The sequence below is a fragment of the Symphalangus syndactylus genome, chromosome 23, assembly GCF_028878055.3.
Source record: "Symphalangus syndactylus isolate Jambi chromosome 23, NHGRI_mSymSyn1-v2.1_pri, whole genome shotgun sequence".
Taxonomy (NCBI): domain Eukaryota; kingdom Metazoa; phylum Chordata; class Mammalia; order Primates; family Hylobatidae; genus Symphalangus; species Symphalangus syndactylus.
In genome coordinates, this window is record NC_072445.2 from 16,952,885 (window position 1) to 16,972,153 (window position 19,269).

General features: G+C 50.8%; 1 protein-coding gene across 5 annotated transcripts in view; it reads left to right on the forward strand.

The window, feature by feature from the left end:
* The window catches only part of PTK7 (protein tyrosine kinase 7 (inactive)), an 87,495-nt gene that overhangs the window by 62,761 nt on the left and 5,465 nt on the right, over nucleotides 1-19,269 (forward strand). For 2 of the 5 annotated variants that reach the window (XM_055263137.2, XM_055263136.2), the window contains exons 8-17: nucleotides 1,236-1,369; nucleotides 1,523-1,658; nucleotides 1,793-1,912; nucleotides 4,058-4,207; nucleotides 4,321-4,471; nucleotides 4,562-4,689; nucleotides 5,810-6,013; nucleotides 6,854-7,009; nucleotides 7,606-7,838; nucleotides 9,018-9,098. In XM_055263137.2, coding sequence (XP_055119112.2) covers nucleotides 1,236-1,369; nucleotides 1,523-1,658; nucleotides 1,793-1,912; nucleotides 4,058-4,207; nucleotides 4,321-4,471; nucleotides 4,562-4,689; nucleotides 5,810-6,013; nucleotides 6,854-7,009; nucleotides 7,606-7,838; nucleotides 9,018-9,098 — 1,493 coding nt within the window. The remainder of the gene's footprint in view (nucleotides 1-1,235; nucleotides 1,370-1,522; nucleotides 1,659-1,792; nucleotides 1,913-4,057; nucleotides 4,208-4,320; nucleotides 4,472-4,561; nucleotides 4,690-5,809; nucleotides 6,014-6,853; nucleotides 7,010-7,605; nucleotides 7,839-9,017; nucleotides 9,099-19,269) is intronic. The other 3 variants (XM_055263139.2, XM_055263138.2, XM_055263140.2) reach the window with 3 other exon arrangements.

Consider the following 19,269-nt stretch of genomic DNA (forward strand, 5'->3'; position numbering starts at 1 on the left):
TGAACCCGGGAGGTGGAGCTTGCAGTGAGCCGAGATGGCGCCACCGCACTCCAGCCTGGGGGATAGAGCGAGACTCCGTCTCAAAAAAAAAGAAAAAAAAAAAGAACAAGGGTTTCGGAGTCATACAGACCGGAGTTTTAAATTCTATCACTATTAGGTATTAGCAAATCACCATTATTTCTTCTTATTTATTTATTTTTTTATTTGAGATGGAGTCTCACTCTTTCGCCCAGACTGGAGTGCGGTGGCGCGATATCGGCTCACTGCAACCTCCGCCTGCCAGGTTCAAGCAATTCTCCTGCCTCAGCCTCCCCAGTAGCTGGGATTACAGGTGCCCGTCACCACACTCGGCCAATTTTTCTGTATTTTTAGTAGAGATGGGGTTTCACTATGTTGGTCAGGCTGGTTTTGAACTCCTGACCTCAAATGATCTGCCTGCCTTGGCCTCCCAAAGTGCTGGGATTACAGGTGTGAGCCACTGCGCCCGACCACCATTACTTCTTTGAACATCTGTTTTTTTTAGCTGTAAAGTGGGTGTTGGAATACATACCTTGGGGGGTTTGTTTTTTGTTTTTTTAGAGATGGGGGTCTCATTCTGTTGCCCAGGCTAGAGTGCCGTGTCTCACAGCAACCCTCCCGCCTTGGCCTCCTAAAGTTCTGGGATTACAGTTGTGAGCCACCACTCCCTGCCTACCATAGGGACTTATAACTAAGATAATGTTAACTAAATTAATGTAACATTTAAGATAACGTTCAAAAGGTGCTGGTGGCCAGGTGTGGTGGCTCACGCCTATCATCTTAGCACTTTGGGAGGCCAAGGAGGGAGGACTGCTTGAGGCCAGGAGTTTGAGAGCAGCCTGGGCAACATAGCAAGACCCCATCACTACAGAAAATAAAAAAAATTAGCCAAGTATTGTGGTACATGCCTGTGGTCCCAGCTATTTGGGAGGCTGACGTGGGAAAATCACTTGAGCCTATGAGTTCGAGACTGTAGTGAGCCATAATTGTGTCACTGTACTCCAGCCTGGGTGACAGAGTGAGAACGTGTCTTAAAAGAAAAAAAAAGAAAAGGGTGCTGGCACCTGGGTCTTCCTTAAAGGGAAACTCCTGCCGTCTGAGTAGCATGGGGCTTCTGAACTCAGGGCCTAGAATGGCAGCAGGATTTCTTGGAGTTGAGTCCTTTGGTTTTGGAGACCTGTGAAGCAGCCTTCACTGTTTCCTTCCTGTCTGTCTAGCTGTGCCCACCTGGCTGAAGAAGCCCCAAGATAGCCAGCTGGAGGAGGGCAAACCCGGCTACTTGCATTGCCTGACCCAGGCCACACCAAAACCTACAGTTGTCTGGTACAGAAACCAGATGCTCATCTCGGAGGTGAGAAAGAAGAGTGTTGCTAGCGCATGGGTGGGGCTTTCCCTCCTCCTGCGCTCTGCTGTGCTCACCTCCATAGCATGCTTACCCTGGAGGCAGCCTCCAGGGAGAGGTGGGTGTGGGTTCAGGCTCTGAGGCCTTTCACCTGTGCTGCAGGACTCACGGTTCGAGGTCTTCAAGAATGGGACCTTGCGCATCAACAACGTGGAGGTGTATGATGGGACATGGTACCGTTGTGTGAGCAGCACCCCAGCTGGCAGCATCGAGGCACAAGCCCGTGTCCAAGTGCTGGGTGAGCCGGCATGTCTTGGGGGAGCACCCTTCCTGGCTAGGCAGGAGAGGAAAGGGGAGGGAGCAGCAGGCCTGGCTGTGGCCTCTCCAGTGGCCCCAATTCCTCCTCTTTCCACCCACTCTCTGCTGAAACAGAAAAGCTCAAGTTCACACCACCACCCCAGCCACAGCAGTGTATGGAGTTTGACAAGGAAGCCACGGTGCCCTGCTCAGCCACAGGCCGAGAGAAGCCCACTATTAAGTGGGAACGGGCAGGTGGGTACGGTGCTGGCATAGGGTGGGGGCAGGCAGGGCAGTTCACTGATCAGATGCATACCTGAGGGCTGCTGGGTGCCCCGCACTGTGCCAGGAAATGTGGAGATGAGACAAGCAGTGCCGGGCTGATGTATAGTTTAGTTAGGAAGGAAAAAGCCAGACACAGAAGAGGTCAGATTATAGCCTTGGACAACATGGAAGACGACTCAAGGCAACAAGTGATTGGATTGGTCCAGACAGTGCTGTAAAGTCCTCCCTTCCCCTTTTCCAAAATAGTTTATCTTTTCCAACATAAAAATTACATGGAGGCCGGGCACAGTGGCTCACGCCTGTAATCCTGACACTTTGGGAAGCTGAGATGAGTGGGTCACTTGAGGCCAGGAGTTTGAGACCAGCCTGGCCAACATGGTGAAACCCCATCTCTACTAAAAATGCAAAAGTTAGCTAGGTGTGGTGGTGGCACATGCTTGCAATCCCAGCTACTCAGGAGGCTGAAGCAGGAGAATCGCCTGAACCCAGGAGGCGGAGGCTGCAGTGGGCCGAGATCATGCCGTTGCACCAGTGTCTGGCTGACAGAGGGAGACTCTGACTCAAAAAAAAAAAAAAAACGAAAAAAAAGTTACATGGGATCCTTTAGAAAATACTGGGAGAGGCCGGGCGTGGTGGCTCACGCCTGTAATCCCAGCACTTTGGGAAGCTGAGGTGGGTGGATCACGAAGTCACGAGATAGAGACCATCCTGGCTAACATGGTGAAACCTTGTCTCTACTAAAAATACAAAAAATTAGCCAGGGGTGGTGGCACGCACCTGTAGTTCCAGCTAGTCGGGAGGCTGAGGCAGGAAAATTGTTTGAACCCAGGAGGCAGAGGTTGCAGTGAGCCGAGATTGTGCCACTGCACTCCAGCCTGGGCAACAGAGCAAGACTCCATCAAAAAAAAAAAAAAATTGGGAGAAAAAATGCACGGTCCTGCCATTTATCATCTTTGGGTGTATGTCTTCTTTTTCTGTGCATATGTTTTTCTTTTTTTACCTAGCAGTTTTATTGTATATATAGCTTCAGTTATTAAATTTACATGATTGGCTGAGTGTGGTGGCTCACGCCTGTAATCCCAGCACTTTGGGAGGCCGAGGTGGGAGGATCACTTGAGCCCAGGAGTTCAAGACCAACCTGGGCAATATAGGGAGACCCTGTCTCTACAAAAAATTTAAAAATTAGCCAGGCGTGGTGGTGCATGCCTGTAGACATGCTTATTATAGAAGTAGACAATACAGATAACTGTAGTTTTTAAAAACATTTTTAAAAATTATTTATTTTTATGTTTTTTTAATAACGGTGTAATTTTATATCCTTTTTTACTTACCATTGTCAAGCATTTCCCCACATCTTTATACACTCTTCATGAATATTTGTTTTGATGATCCTAATAATATTTCAACAATTGGATTCACTGTAATTTACTTAACTGTTCCTTAAATGTTGGAGATTTGGGTTGTTAACCACCCACCCACCCACCGCCTTTTTTTTTCATTGCTGCAATAAACATCTTTAAGCCAAAAGTTTTTTTCTGGATTTAGGTTTATTTCCTTTGGGAAAGATTCCCAGAATTGGGATAATTACACACGAAAGGGGGTATGAACATTTTTATAGCCCTTGATGTGAGTTGCCAAATTGTTTTTTAAAAGGTTGGGCCAATTTTGACATTTCCACCTAGAGTGAGAGAGTACAGTTGTAGATTTTGAGGAGGAAGTAGGCTCCCTCTGCTCAGGTCTGGGGGAACTTTCTGGGAGAGGTGAGGCTCAAAATGGATCTACAGCCTGGGATGGCGCAAAGAGCGGGAATGGGCTCTAGGAGGGAGAAGTGACGGGCAGCGGGGTAGGAACAGGGCCAATCTGGGCCCAAACAGAGTCCAGTTTGGCAGAAGTGGAATGTCACACAGGGCAGTAGGAGGAAGAGGTGAGACTGAAGAATTGGAAGAGGGGTAAATAACGGGGGCGCTTCTAACACTTGGCTCAGGAGTTTGGACTTTGCCTACGGGTGGTCAGGAGTGATGGTGTGTTTTTGAGTAGAGGTTAGGGACTGAAGGCATTGCCAGCCGTCTGTGTAACCCTGATCCTTCCCATAATTTCCCTTTGTTACCCCTGCAGATGGGAGCAGCCTTCCAGAGTGGGTGACAGACAACGCTGGGACCCTGCATTTTGCCCGGGTGACTCGAGATGACGCTGGCAACTACACTTGCATTGCCTCCAACGGGCCTCAGGGTCAGATTCGTGCCCATGTCCAGCTCACTGTGGCAGGTGCAACCATGGCAGGGTCCTGGGGCTGGGAGGGCCCTTTGGGGTAGCACCGCATACCCTGCCAGCCCCTTGGCTCACCCCTCCCTGCCCCTCGCTGGTCTCTTTCCTTCCAGTTTTTATCACCTTCAAAGTGGAGCCAGAGCGTACGACTGTGTACCAGGGCCACACAGCCCTGCTGCAGTGCGAGGCCCAGGGGGACCCTAAGCCATTGATTCAGTGGAAAGGCAAGGACCGCATCCTGGACCCCACCAAGCTGGGACCCAGGTAGGGCTACCTCTCTCCCACACCCGTCCCTCCTCTCCTGCAGCCCCCCTTCCTTCGAGCTGGCCAGCGCTGTGGCTTCTCCCCCGACAGGATGCACATCTTCCAGAATGGCTCCCTGGTGATCCATGATGTGGCCCCTGAGGACTCAGGCCGCTACACCTGCATTGCAGGCAACAGCTGCAACATCAAGCACACGGAGGCCCCCCTCTATGTCGTGGGTATGGGCTGGGGAGGGGTGTGCTGCACAGGAAGTGGTGGGCCCAGACGTTTGTCACCTTGTACTCAGTCCCTGTGTGCAGAACATGGCACAGAAGCCATTTTTGTGGCAGGGGTGGGGATTCGGCCGTCTCACCATGCCGCTGCACAGTCTTAGAGTCCTTGCTTAGAGCTGGGCTGTTGTTTATTTAACATCCTACGGTCGGTGGGTGTGTGTGTGTGTTTCGGGGGGTGTGGGGGATGTTCTCTTCCTGCAATGCTGCCTCCCAGGTTCCTGCAGCAGCCACACATATCTCTGGGTGGCTGGGGAGGAGGATCAGGTCAGAATGCAGTAGCACAAGGTTCTTTTCTCCAGGAGGCCCAGAGAGGATGATAGGTCAGGTAAAAGGCCCTGCACTTAACTCTCTGCCCTGGGAGACTTATTTCTCCTCTGGGGACTTGTTTGTGCATCCACAGGTGAAGGTGGTTTAAATGAGAAGCTCTCAAACTTTCTTGGTTTGGCAGCAGAGTTATTTTTCTAGACAAAGTATAATGTGAAAGTTTAAATGGATGAAAATGAACTGAGGAGGCCCCCTTGGTGGGAGCCACTGGGGTGTGTGTGGCAGTTGGGGGATCCTGCATGGTCTCTCTCCCTTCATTCCCCTAATGCCTCTTGAGACCCCTCAGTGTGGGCCATTGAAAGGCCCCTAGACCAGCAGATCCCTTCTACAGATCTGTTTATTGAAAAACCTACTCTGTGCCAGGCAGTGCCTGGAATTCTAAACCTGAAGCTCCCAAATGCTGCTCTCCAGGGCCTGGCTCACATTATCAAGTTACTTGGGAAGCTTAACAAATAACGTGGGTTTGTGGTGGCTCCCTGACAGATGTGCTTATCCGTGTCGCCTGTCTTGGCTTCTGATGCAAAGCCAGCTTGGGAACCCCTGACCTCATCTCCTTCAGAGTCTTCATTTGACCTTGGTGGGGCATGAGGACCTGCTGGCCCTTGTTAAAGCCAGTGAAGGTGGTGACCCTCCCGGGCCATCTGTTAAGTTGCCCCGTTGATGGGGTTGGGAGGAGTTAGTAGAGAAGCAGGGCTTGTTTTGCTTAGCAGCCCCTGCCCAGACCCATCTGTGTGTCTCTCAGACAAACCTGTGCCGGAGGAGTCAGAGGGCCCTGGCAGCCCTCCCCCCTACAAGATGATCCAGACCATTGGGCTGTCTGTGGGTGCTGCTGTGGCCTACATCATTGCCGTGCTGGGCCTCATGTTCTACTGCAAGAAGCGCTGCAAAGCCAAGCGGCTGCAGAAGCAGCCCGAGGGCGAGGAGCCAGAGATGGAATGCCTCAACGGTGAGGGGCCCTGGAGGGGGAGGTGGTGCCCGTGTGCAGGAGCTGAGCGCCCTCCCGCGGCCATGGAGGGGAGAGCTCCAGCACTCAGGAAACTGAGCGGCTGTTGCTGGGTCCTGGAGCTGGGGCTGCCCCACCCCTAGCGGGAAGCCTGGAGTTGGTCGATTCCCAGGGCCTCGTCTTCTGAGCAACCTGGCTTGAGACTTCTGCATTGGAGCCCCTTGGACCAGCTTCCTATGATTCCCTGCTGTTTCCTCCTCCCAGCACAAAACCACAGATATCATTAGTATATGTACACATGTTGCTGTTGCATGTCTTGTCTCCCCCTGTAAGTCTAAGAGTTCCCCCAAGGGCAGTCTTTCTGTTTACTTGCCTTCTCCTATCCCCACTTCCTGGACCGGGAGCTCCCTGAGGTCATTGCTGGGTCTCTCCTATCAGCTCAGGTGTTCAGGAGCAGGGGTTGGGTCTCCATTATTGTGGTTTTCCCTTTGTGCCTGTTTAGGGCTTTGCCGAATAGGAGGCCCCATGAAAACAAAAATCCTTATGTGTAGCTATGGTATTCAAGGACCAGTGATTCAGATTAGACGTCTGCAGTTGGCTTCATCTCAGAGGTCATAATCAGCTGCATCACTAAGGGGTCATACCCTAGGGGATGCCCATACCTCCCCCACCCAGCCCCAGCCCCAGCCCCATCATTTCATCATTTGGGCTTGCCCTTTCATGTGGGGCACTGTGATTGGACCCAAGTTGGCAAGAGTGGAAGACCAGGAGACAGAACAGAAATCCCTGTGGTGGCCAGAGTGTCAGGTCTCATTGTGACGTGCTTGTCCTCCTTCTTCCCAGGCGGGCCTTTGCAGAACGGGCAGCCCTCAGCAGAGATCCAAGAGGAAGTGGCCTTGACCAGCTTGGGCTCCGGCCCCGCGGCCACCAACAAACGCCACAGCACAAGTGATAAGATGCACTTCCCACGGTCTAGCCTGCAGCACATCACCACGCTGGGTATGTTGCCTTGACTATAGCTGCCCCTGCCTAACTGCAAGTCACCCGCTGTGTCCTGAGGCTGGGTACAGGCTAGCGTTCTGAAGTCCCTGAAAGCTAGAATGTTAGAGGTGGAGGGAAGCATAGGTAGAGATCTAGCCCAGTGTGGCCCCAGAGCCTGTTATTCACTGCCCTTCGTGCAGATTTTGTCATTCCTGTGTACTACCTGTAGTATTATTTACTTGATGTTTTATTTAAATTGACTCTTTAAAAAAAAAAAAAACTAAGGTACCATTGTTCTAGGAAAAAATATGAGAAATCATGGGTTTGTCATAATTACGTTTTTTCCTAACATACGTTAAGACATGTTTACCATGAGCCACCAAAAATTCTCATGCGAGTCACCCTTTGGAAAATGCTGAATATTAGTCTAACCCTTTTATTTTGCTGCTGCAGACACTGAAGCCTAAGGAGGGAGGGGGTCACAACAGAACCGGGTCTTGTGCCCAGCCCAGGTGGGTGGGTCCCCACTGTGGGAGAGCCTAGGCCCCTCCCCCAGGTCAGGAGCTGCCTCGGCCTGGGTGAAGGTGGCTGGCTGACTCAGACTGTACCCACAGGGAAGAGTGAGTTTGGGGAGGTGTTCCTGGCAAAGGCTCAGGGCTTGGAGGAGGGAGTGGCGGAGACCCTGGTACTTGTGAAGAGCCTGCAGAGCAAGGACGAGCAGCAGCAGCTGGACTTCCGGAGGGAGTTGGAGATGTTTGGGAAGCTGAACCACGCCAACGTGGTGCGGCTCCTGGGGCTGTGCCGGGAGGCTGAGCCCCACTACATGGTGCTGGAATATGTGGAACTGGTATGCTATTGGCAGGGGACGTGGGGGTCTCGGGTAGGGAGGGCAGTGTCCTACAAAGGTGGGAGTCAGTGGTTGGAGCACCGTGAAAACCTCGTCTCGTTTGGTCTCAGCCGAGACCTCGCCTGCCTGCTGTTACACTTTGCACACCTTGTGATGCTCAGCTTCTGCCTTCCCTGCTCTTGGATGCCTGCGTTCCCTTTATCAGCACCCAGTCTTTCCTTCTGTATCTCGGGGGGGTTGGTCCTAAGTTCTTCTGGGACTTCTCACTGTCACACTGCAGGGATGCCTTCCAGGTCATCTTCTCTGACTCTTGTTTTCTTTGGTTTGTTATTTTTTCCTCCCCAAAAGCTTGTCCCCACTTGAGAATAAATACATCAGAACCCACTTTGCCTCCCTCCTTCCTAGCACCACTTGTGACATGAGTGTTACCCCAGCCACCAGCCGTCTCCTCTCCGCTCAGGGTGTCGTTCCCAGAGCTGCCCCTTCCTCTTCATTCCCTGGCTGGTCCTGGCCCTCACCCCATGGTCCTCAAACTGCTGCTTCTCAAATCCCTAGCTCTGGGGCAAGAGCGGACAGGAGTCCTATCAGTCTTTCCGTTAACAAGTATTTATGCGGCTGGGCACAGTGGCTCACACTTGTAATCCCAGCACTTTGGGAGACTGAGGCAGGAGGATCGCCTGAGGCCAGGAGTCTGAGACCAGCCTGGGCAACATAGCAAGACTCTGTCTCTACAAAAAAAATTAAACAAACAAGTACTTATGAATGCTTTATGTATGTTTCTGCTGCTGGTGTTCTCCTCTGTTTGTTTCTATTAGATTGTAAAGCTCTGGAGGACAAGGGTTTCCTCTCAGGAATCTTTGAGGACAGAGGGTAGGGGACTTTTTCTCTTGGCTCACTGAAGATAGGGGCTCTGTTGCCCCACCTGTCTGGAGGTTCCCCTTGGGGTAGAAATGCCAATTCTCCTCCTTTCTGACTGAGAGAGCCTGTAGGAGGCATCTCCTATATATTTTTAAAGTTCTGCACTCCCGGTGAACTTTCCCCCTGGGAAAGGGGCCCAGGCTAGCTTAAGCCTTCTCACTGCCTCCCCAGGCAGGAATTCTGCGAGCACCTGCTTGGTCTGAGGCTTTACAGCCAATGGCTGTGCACTGACCTGAGCGAGATGCCTGGCTTTTCCCTTAGGGAGACCTCAAGCAGTTCCTGAGGATTTCCAAGAGCAAGGATGAAAAATTGAAGTCACAGCCCCTCAGCACCAAGCAGAAGGTGAGGACAGGGAGTGAAGGACAGAGGGAGAGGGTGCCCAGGGGTGGGCCAGGAGCAACAGAGGCACCATTTATTGAGGGCTGTCTATGGGCCAGGCCCTATGGTAAGAACTTCACATGTGTTACCGTAATTATCACAGTAGTCCTCTGAAATATATGCTACTATCCCCATTTTGTGGATGAAGACATTGAAGCTTAGGAGGTTGTATGACCTGTCCCAGGTCATGTAGCCAGGAAGTGGCTTTGCATTGCCATGCTGGCTTCACGGAGAAGAGCTACCCTCGGACCTTGCCTCTGGGCAGGAGCTTGCATTGGAGCAGGACACCTGCCCACCTGCCCACCTGCAGTGAGCTCTGAGCTGGAGAAGCAGCAAGCAGTCCTAGTGCAGGGGCCTGCTGGGCTAGGTGTGGGCCTGAGCGTGTTTCTTCAGCTCTGAGTGGAGAAGACTCTTCTGTGAATGGGCTTCCTGGGTTTCCCCTTCTGTGGTTTGCATCTTGCCCTCTCCCTTGGGCTGTAGCTGCCCAGCCTTTCATTCCAGTTTTCCTCCTGCCTTCTGTGCAGAGGTTGTTCTGGGCACAGAGTCCTGGCTGGGGCCCCTGTGGTAGAGCAGACCTCGGTTGAAACAGTGAGGAAGGGAAAGCTTGCCTGCTACCCCCTGCCGCCTCAGTCCATACCTTTCCAGTGCCTGGGGCTTGCTGTGGCCCGGCCCCTTCTTCCTTCCCTCAGGTTCTTCTTGCCCACAGCCGCCTCCTCTCCCCTCTGAAATGGATCTACTTCCTTCCATGTGACTGGGGAGTTTGCTTCCAAGCTGGCAGTGAAGTGACCTCATAAACCAAATCAGAGCTCAGGGCAGGGTAGGCAGAAGGCTCTGCCCTTTCTCCCAGGGGACCATTCCTTTCCTGCTAGGCTGTCCCAGGTCACAGACTCTAGAGGCAGAGCAGAAAGGCATGGCTGGCAGATGAGTCAGGTGAGTGGGACCCTGGCTGCCCCCAGTCTCTCTGGGGAAGCAGCTCTGTGCCCTTCAGGCTGGCCCCCTCTTATTACATGTGAATTTACTAAGACCCAGACAGGACAAGTGACCTGGCCCCCTGACACCACACCCCTACCTCCATCCCCATGAAGCTGTAGGAACTGTGTATAGTGGCTGTAGAGGAGAAGCCACAGGATGGGACTTGCTACACCAGCTAAGTGAGATTTCAGGACTAAAGAGCTCACAAATTAGGACACTCACAGAGCCAGTGAATCCTCACTGAGCCAGGTGTGGCCCCAAGGGCCCTTGGGAATGCAAAACTAAAACAGACAGGCATCAGCAGGTGTGGTGAGAGGCTAAGGCAGGAGGATTGCTTCAGCTCAGGAGTTTGAGACCAGCCTGGGCAACACAGTAAGACCCTGTCTCTACAAAAAATAAAAAGTTAACCGGGCGTGGGGGCGTGCCTGTAGTCCCAGCTACTTGCGATGCTGAGGAGGAAGAATCATTGGAGCCCAGGAGGTCGAGGCTGCAGTGAGCATGATTACACCACTGCGCTCCAGCTTGGGCAACAGAGCACGATCCTGTCTCAAAGAGGAGGGGAAAAAAGGACAGGCACTTGCCCTTGGGGCACTTATGATCTAGTGAGGAGATTAGGTACATGAGTATGACCTGTGCCTTACAGACTTGAGGTAAAACAGAAAGCACGTGGGAGGCATTAAGAGATGTTGAAGACACCCATGTCCTGTAGGTGGACAGATGGTTGTGGTTAACAAAGTTTTCCTAGTAGAGAAAACCATTTGAGTTTAGTTCACAAGGACAGGAAGTAGTTGAATGGCAGGAGGGGATGGCTTCAAGAGTCAGGGGAGTCAACGTGGGATTCTCTGGCTGGGATGAGACATAGGCTGACAGGAAGTCAGTTACCTTTCTCATGTGACCTAAGGGACTCTATTTGACTGCACATCATCACCATCTTTGCTAAACATCTTTTTCACACTTTTTTGCCGTAGTGTCTTTTTTATTTGAGACGGAGTCTTGCTCTGTCGCCCAGGCTGGAGTGCAGTGGCGCGATCTCGGCTCACTGCAAGCTCCGCCTCCTGGGTTCACGCCATTCTCCTGCCTCAGCCTCTCCGAGTAGCTGGGACTACAGGCGCCCGCCACCACGCCCGGCTAATTTTTTTTTTGTATTTTTAGTAGAGACGGGGTTTCACCGTGGTCTCGATCTCCTGACCTCGTGATCCGCCCGCCTCGGCCTCCCAAAGTGCTGGGATTACAAGCGTGAGCCACCGCGCCCGGCCCATAGTGTCTTAAATATGATGGCGGAGCTTTAATAAGTTGGGTTCTACACTCTCCAAGGACAATACTCTGCGTTACATAGAGAGGATGTTTTAAAAAAAACAAGCAGGGCGCGGTGGCTCATGCCTGTAATCCCAGCACTTTGGGAGGCCGAGTCGGGCGGATCATGAGGTCAGGAGTATGAGACCAGCCTGGCCAACGTGGTGAAACCCCGTCTCTACTAAAAATATAAAAATTAGCCAGGTGTGGTGGCAGGTGCCTGTAATCCAAGCTACTCAGGAGGCTGAGGCAGGAGAATGACTTGAACTCGGGAGGCGGAGGTTGCAGTGAGCCAAGATCGTGCCATTGCACTCCAGCCTGGGAGACAAGAGCGAGACTTTGTCTCAAAAAAAAAGAAATGCAGGCCAGGCACAGTGGCTCATACCTGTAATCCCAGCACTTCGGGAGGCTGAGGCGGGAAGATCACTCGAAGCCAGGAGTTCGAGACCAGCCTGGCCAACGTGGGGAAACCCCGTCTCTACTAAAAATACAAAAAGTACCTGGGCATGGTGTCGTGTGCATGTAATTCCAGCTACTGGGGAGGCTGAGGCAGGAGAATCGTTTGAGCCTGGGAGGTAGAGGTTGCAGTGAGCTGAGATCTTGCCATTGCACTCCAGCCTGGGCAACAGGAGTCAAACCCTGTCTCAAAAAAAAAAAAAAAAAAAAAAAAAAAGATTTCTGGACCATGGCTCAGAATGAGGGAATTAGAGTATTTGAGAGTGAGGTCTGAAGACCTGAATTTTTCAAACAAGCTCTCCAGCTGATTCCTAAGCTCATTAAAGTTCAAGGAGCCCTGGTGGAGACTAGTAGCTTTGAAATGCTTTTTGATTATAATCCCTTTTAGGAAATGCATTTTAAGCTGGTGCAGTAGTATGTGCCTGTAATCCCAGCTGCTTGGAAGGCTGAGGCCGGAGGATCCCTTGGACCCAGGAGTTTGAGGCCAGCCTGAGTGACATAGCAAGACCTGCATCACTTAGCAACAACAAAAAAGAAATGCATTTTGCTCATGATCTGGTGTGCAGGCTCATATAACTAAAATTAAACTTTCACAATGTTGTGTTTGATGCACTTGATGTTTTCTATCCTGTCCTCTTTTTTTTTTTTTTTTTTTTTTCAGAAGGAGTCTCACTCTTTCACCCAGGCTGGAGTGCAGTGGCGCGATCTCAGCTCACTGCAGGCTCCGACCCCTGGGGTTTACGCCATTCTCCTGCCTCAGCCTCCCGCGTAGCTGGGACTACAGGCACCCGCCACCTCGCCCGGCTAATTTTGTGTATTCTTAGTAGAGACGGGGTTTCACCGTGTTAGCCAGTATGGTCTCGATCTCCTGACCTCGTGATCCGCCTGCCTCGGCCTCCCAAAGTGTTGGGATTACAGGCGTGAGCCACCGCACCCGGCCTCCTGTCCTCTTTTTATTTATTTTTATTTTTTGTAGAAATGGGGGTCTCGCCATGTTGTCCAGGCTGGTCTTGAACTTAAGCATTCTAGGGAGGTGGAGTGGTAGGCAGGGTGTTCCCTGCCCTAGTGGTAGGCCAGCTAGAGTTGGCACCAAAGTGCCATATTGGGTGTTAGTGGGCTGAGGGGAGTCTCAGGAGGATTTTAAGAGAGCAGTGAGGTAGTGACAGAAATCAAAGACATGGGTCTTGGGTGTCGGCATAATGGTAGGTAATGCCTTTTAGAGTAGCTGATAAGATGATATCAGAGAGCTGTAATCTGTGATTGCTCCATGGATCACTTGTGAACTAATGACGTGATGAGAAGCAGGATCAGCTTAGCACACCTGGTGGACCACGCTTTATGCAGTCAGATGCTGTGGCAGGAAACAGAAGGCCTCTTGTGAGATCTCAGTAGCATCACAGTGTGTTAGCCAGAACATGGGCAAACCCCTGGGGTGTTAAAATTGGAAAGGAAGGGGTGAGTCTGATCTTTACCAAAGAACGGGTCTTTTATAACAGTATTTGAGAATTAATTCAGTGGCCATCTGATGGCATCTTGCCCAGCATCAAGGAAACACCGAATTGGCTTGAGTCTAACAATTCTCTTTTACTGCCCTTGCTTAGCCAGTATTTCCGGAAGCACCACCTCTCTGGAAAGATAGCAAGTCAGTTACCATGCCAAGTCTACCTTCTTCTGTTTACCTTGACTAGCAGCAGATTGTTTAGCTTGTGAACCAGATCAGAGAGAGCAGACCCAGGGGACTCACAAGTCTGATGAGGGCACGTTACCAAAACCTTTGCCTGCCACTTACAGAGAATCAAGCAAGGTTGGACAATGCCCTGGGATTTTGAAGTCTGAAGTGGAGTTGGCTCTGTTTATGATGGCCACTGGAGCGGCCTGGCATCTTTACCACCAGTGCGTGTGGGGCATTCTGAGGACCGTGCTCCAGGGGTTATTTTAGGGATGTAGACTCAGCATTTTTTTTTTTTTTTTTTTTTTTTTTTTTTGGAGACGGAGTCTTGCTCTGTCACGCAGGCTGGGTTGCAGTGGTACGATCTCAGCTCATTGCAACCTCTGCCTCCCGAGTTCAAGCGATTCTCCTGCCTCAGCCTCCCGAGTAGCTGGGACTGCAGGAGCCTGTCACCACGCCTGACTAATTTTTGTATTTTTACTAGGGACGGGGTTTCACCATATTGGCCAGGCTGGTCTTGAACTCCTGACCTTGTGATCCACCCACCTTGGTCTCCCAGAGTGCTGGGATTATAGGTGTGAGCCACTGTGCCCAGCCAGACTCTGCTTTTTCATGGAGACCCCAGTGTACTTCCCTGTACCCAGAGAAGAGAGGCCCAGTAATCCTGGCATGCCATCCACCCGCCCAGTTTTTTTTTTTTTTGAGACCGAGTCTCGCTCTGTCGCCCAGGCTGGAATGCAGTGGCAGTGATCTCTGCTCACTGCAAGCTCCACCTCCCGGGTTCACACCATTCTCCTGCCTCAGCCTCCCGAGTAGCTGTGACCACAGGCGCCCACTACCACGCCCGGCTAATTTTTTTGTATTTTTAGTAGAGGTGGGGTTTCACTGTGTTAGCTAAGATGGTCTCAATCTCCTGTCCTCGTGATCCGCCCGCCTCAGCCTCCCAAAGTGCTGGAATTACAGGCGTGAGCCACCGCGCCCAGCCCTGTTTTGTTTGTTTGTTTGTTTGTTTGTTTGTTTTTTGGAGACGGAGTCTCGCTCTGTCACTAGGCTGGAGTGCAGTGGTGCAATCTTGGCTCACTGCAAGCTCCGCCTCCTGGATTCACACCATTCTCCTGCCTCAGCCTCCCGAGTAGAGTAGCTGGGACTACAGGCGCCCACCACCATGCCAGGCTAATTTTTTTGTATTTTTAGTGGAGACGGGGTTTGACCCTGTTGGCCAGGATGGACACAATCTCTTGACCTCATGATCCACCCGCCTCGGCCTCCCAAAGTGCTGGGATTACAGGCGTGAGCCACTATGCCCAGCTCCCCCCCCCGCTTTTTTTATTTTTATTTGAGGCAGAGTCTCGCTCTGTCGCCCAGGCTGGAGTGCAGTGGCACGATCTCGGCTCACTGCAAGCTCCACCTCCCGGGTTCACGCCGTTCTCCTGCCTGAGCCTCCCGAGTAGCTGGGACTACAGGCGCCCACCACCACGCCTGGCTAATTTTTTGTATTTTTTTAGTAGAGACGGGGTTTCATCATGTTAGCCAGGATGGTCTCCATCTCCTGACCTTGTGATCCACCGCCTCAGCCTCCCAAAGTGAGCCACCGCTCAAAGACGTGAGCCACTGTGCCCAGCCCACCCGCCCTCTTCTTTAACCTTCCTCACTGGTTACATGTTTAGTTGAAAGCTATCCTGAGATTTTATGTCTTCATCGCTGATAAAGAAATGTACCAAAAGCAGCCAGGCACAGTGGCTCATGCCTGTAATCCCAGCACTTTGGGAGGCCGAGGCAGGCAGATCATTTAAGGTCAGTTTGAGACCAGCCTGGCCAATGTGGTGAAATCCTGTCTCTACTAAAAATACAAAAATTCGCCGGGTGTGGTGGCGCATGCCTGTAGTCCTGCTACTTGGGAAGCTGAGGCACAAGAATTGCTTGAACTTGGGAGGCGGAGGTTGCAGTGAGCCGAGACTGTGCCACTGCACTCCCGCCTGGGCGACAGAGTGAGACTCCGTCTGGGTGAGGTTTTTCCCAACTCTAATTACATCATTCATTTAGCACCTCTGCATTAATGCAGTGCCTGTTAGAGCCTCAGGCAGCACTGATCAGGATAATGATGAGAATGTTCCATATCTGTGCTGGTCAATACAGTTGTCACTAGCTTCATATAGCAACTGTACACTTGGAATTTGGTTAGAGCAACAGAAGAACTGAATTTTATTTTATTTATTTTATTTTATTTATGTTATGTTATTTTATGTATTTTTTAGAGACAGAGTCTAACCCTGTCGAGCAGGCTGGAGTGCAGTGGCAGGACTTCGGCTCACTGCAGCCTCCGCCTCCCAGGTTCAAATGATTACTCCTGCCTTGGCCCCCTGAGTAGCTGGGATTACAGGTGTGTGCCACCACACCTGGCTAATTTTTGTATTTTTAGTAGAGATGGGGTTTCACCACATTGGCCAGGCTGGTGTCCAACTCCTGACCTCAAGTAATCCACCTACCTCAGCCTCCCAAAGTGCTGGGATTACAGGTGTGAGTCACCACACCCGGCCTGAATTTTATTTAATGTATTTTATTTATTTATTTATTTATTTATTTATTTATTTATTTATTTATTTTGAGATGGAGTCTTGCTCTGTCACCCAGGCTGTCACCCAGGCTGGAGTGCAGTGGCATGATTTTGGCTCACTGCAAGCCCTGCCTGCTGGGTTCACGTCATTCTCCTGCCTCAGCCTCCCGAGTAGCTGGGACTACAGGCGCCTGCCACCATGCCTGGCTAATTTTTTTGTATTTTTAGTAGAGAGAGGGTTTCACCGTGTGTTAGGCAGGATGGTCTCGATCTCCTGACCTCGTGATCTGCCTGCCTTGGCCTCCCAAAGTGCTGGGATTACAGGCGTGAGCCACCACACCTGGCCTGTATTTTATTTTTTGAGACAGAGTCTCATTCTGTCACCCAGGGTGGAATGCAGTGGTGCAATCATGGCTCACTGCAGCCTCGACCTCTGGAGCTCAAGTGATTCTCTCACTTTAGCCTCCCAAGTAGCTGAGACTACAGGCACCCACCACCACACCTGGCTAATTTTTAAATGTTCTGTAGAGATGGGGTCTCACTATGTTGCCCAGGCTGGTCTCAAACTCCTAGGCTCAAGCAATCCTCCCACATCAGCTTCTTAAACCGCTGGAATTACAGGCCAGCATGAGCTACTGCGCTAACCAGAATTGAATTTTAAATGTTACTCAGTTTTAATTAACTTAAAGCCAGGTGCAGTGCCTCATACCTGTAATCCCAGCACTTTGGGAGGCCAAGGTGGAAAGATTGCTTGGGCCAGGAGCTTGAGACCAGCCTGGGCAACAAAGTGAGACTCTGTCTCTAAAAAATAAAAATAGGCCGGGCGTGGTGGCTCACGCGTGTAATCCAGCACTTTGGGAGGCTGAGGCAGGTGGATCACTTAACGGCAGTACAAGACCAGCCTGGCCAAAATGGTGAAACCCCATTTCTACTAAAAATAAAAAAATTAGCCGTGCATGGTGGTGGGCACCTGTAATTCCAGCTACATTGAAGGCTGATACAGGAGGATCACTGGAACCCGGGAGGCAGAGGTTGCAGTGAGCCGAGATAGCGCCACTGCACTCCAGCCTGGGCGACAGAGCGAGACTCAGTCTCTAAATAAATAAATAAATAAAATTAGTCAGACATGGTGGTATATGCCAATAGTCCCAACTACTGGGGAGGCTGAGGTGGGAGGATCACTTGAGCCTGGGAGGTTGAAGATACAGTGAACTGTGATTGCACCACTGCACTCCAGCCTGGGCAGCAGGCACCCTGTCTCAAAAAAAAAAAAAAGTTTTAATTAAATTTAAATAGCCACATGGGGATAGTGGCTACTGTATAGGACAGCACAGATTTAGACCATTGTTTTTAAAAACTTTTTGAGTGGGCAAAAAGCACATTTTGCATCACAACCCAATACACACATATGTATATATTTTTTAAATGAAAACATTTCGTGAATGATGCTCTTACTAAGTGTGATGCACTCTATTTTCTGTTCCCTTTTTTTTTTTCTTTAGTGCTGGCTAAGATTCCCTAAATTGGTTTCATGACATATAGATTGTGACCATAGTTAGCAAACCACCAGTAGAGGTAGTGGGGCTCACAGGGATGTCACTGGCCCGTGCCCAAGAAAACTGAGAAGAGATGTCTTTGGAGTGTCCCCTCTCCTAGCACTCGGGCTTGGCACCTCTGCTGGCCTTCTTGTGACCTCTGGGAGCCAGGCGGGGAAGCTGCTCTGAGCTAGCCAGGGATGCTGAAGGGCCAGCTCAGTAGCCAGCAGCCCAACCTCTGTGCCCACTGGTGGGCAGACAGTCCATCAGCAGTGATGTGATCCAGAGAGGCGGCTGCAGTGGTAGGGAAGAGCCAGGCTTTGGCACTAGCCTCGCCTTGGGCCTCTCGATGAAGCCGAGGCTGGGCCCTGCCTCACAGTGCACGTGTAGAGAGGCAGCCAGCCTTGTTTGGGGTGTGGCACACAGCAGGTGCTCACCAAATGGCCCTTCCCCTTCTCTGTGAATGGGTGGTTTCTTATTTGCACCAAGTGACCTGGCTGCAGCCCCCCCATCAAGAGCCCTGCTTTGGCCAGCCCTGTTATATTCCACCAACATCCACTGTATATGGCACGTGGTAGATACTCAATTTTTTTTTTTTAAAAAAGAGATAGGATTTCACAATGTTGCCCAGGCTGGCTTTGAACTCCTGGGCTCAAGCAATTCTCCCACCCCACCCTCTTGAGTAGCTGGGACTACAGGCATCTGGCTTCAATTTATATTTGTTCAGTGCATTAATACATACTTTTAAAATGTTAATGTGGCCGGGCGTGGTGGCTCATGCCTGTAATCCCAGTGCTTTGGGAGCCGAGGCAGGTGGATCACGAGGTTAGGAGTTCGAGACCAGCCTGGCCAACATGGTGAAACTTCGTTTCTACTAGAAAAAATACAAAAGTTAGCTGGGCGTGGTGGTATGTGCCTGTAATCCCAGCTACTCAGGAGGTTGAGGCAGGAGAATCGCTTGAACCCGGGAGGTAGAGGTTGCAGTGAGCCAAGATCACACCACTGCACTCCAGCCTGGCAACAGAGCAAGATTCCATTTAAAAAAAAAAAAAAAAAAATTAATGTAATTTAGTTAACGTTTCATATATAGTGTATAATATAATATATTCACATTGGCTCAAAATTCAAAAAAGAGTATTAATGAATGAAAAATCTCCCCAACTCTCTCACTTTGGAAAAGAGTTGGGCATTATTTTGTATAGCTAGATATTCATATTCTAGACTTCCTCTTAGGTATCTTAGAGAAACTTATACATGTGTACACTTATAAAAGTGTTCATAATAACACTGTTCTTAATAGCCCCAAACTGGAAACAACCCATTGGCATTAGAACTAAAGTATGAGGCTGGGCGTGGTGGCTCACGCCTGTAATCCCAGCACTTTGGGAGGCTGAGGCAGGCTGATCACTTGAGGTCAGGAGTTCGAGACCAGCCTGACCAATGTGGTGAAACCCCATCTCTACTAAAAATACAAAAATTAGCTGGGTGTCTTGGTGGGCACCTGTAATCCCAGCTACTCAGGAGGCTGAGGCATGAGAGTCACTGGAACTTGGGAGGCGGAGGTTGCAGTGAGCTGAGGTCATGCCACTGTACTCCAGCCTGGGTGACAGAGCAAGACCCTGTCTCAAAAAAAAAAAAAAAAAAAAGAATTAGAAT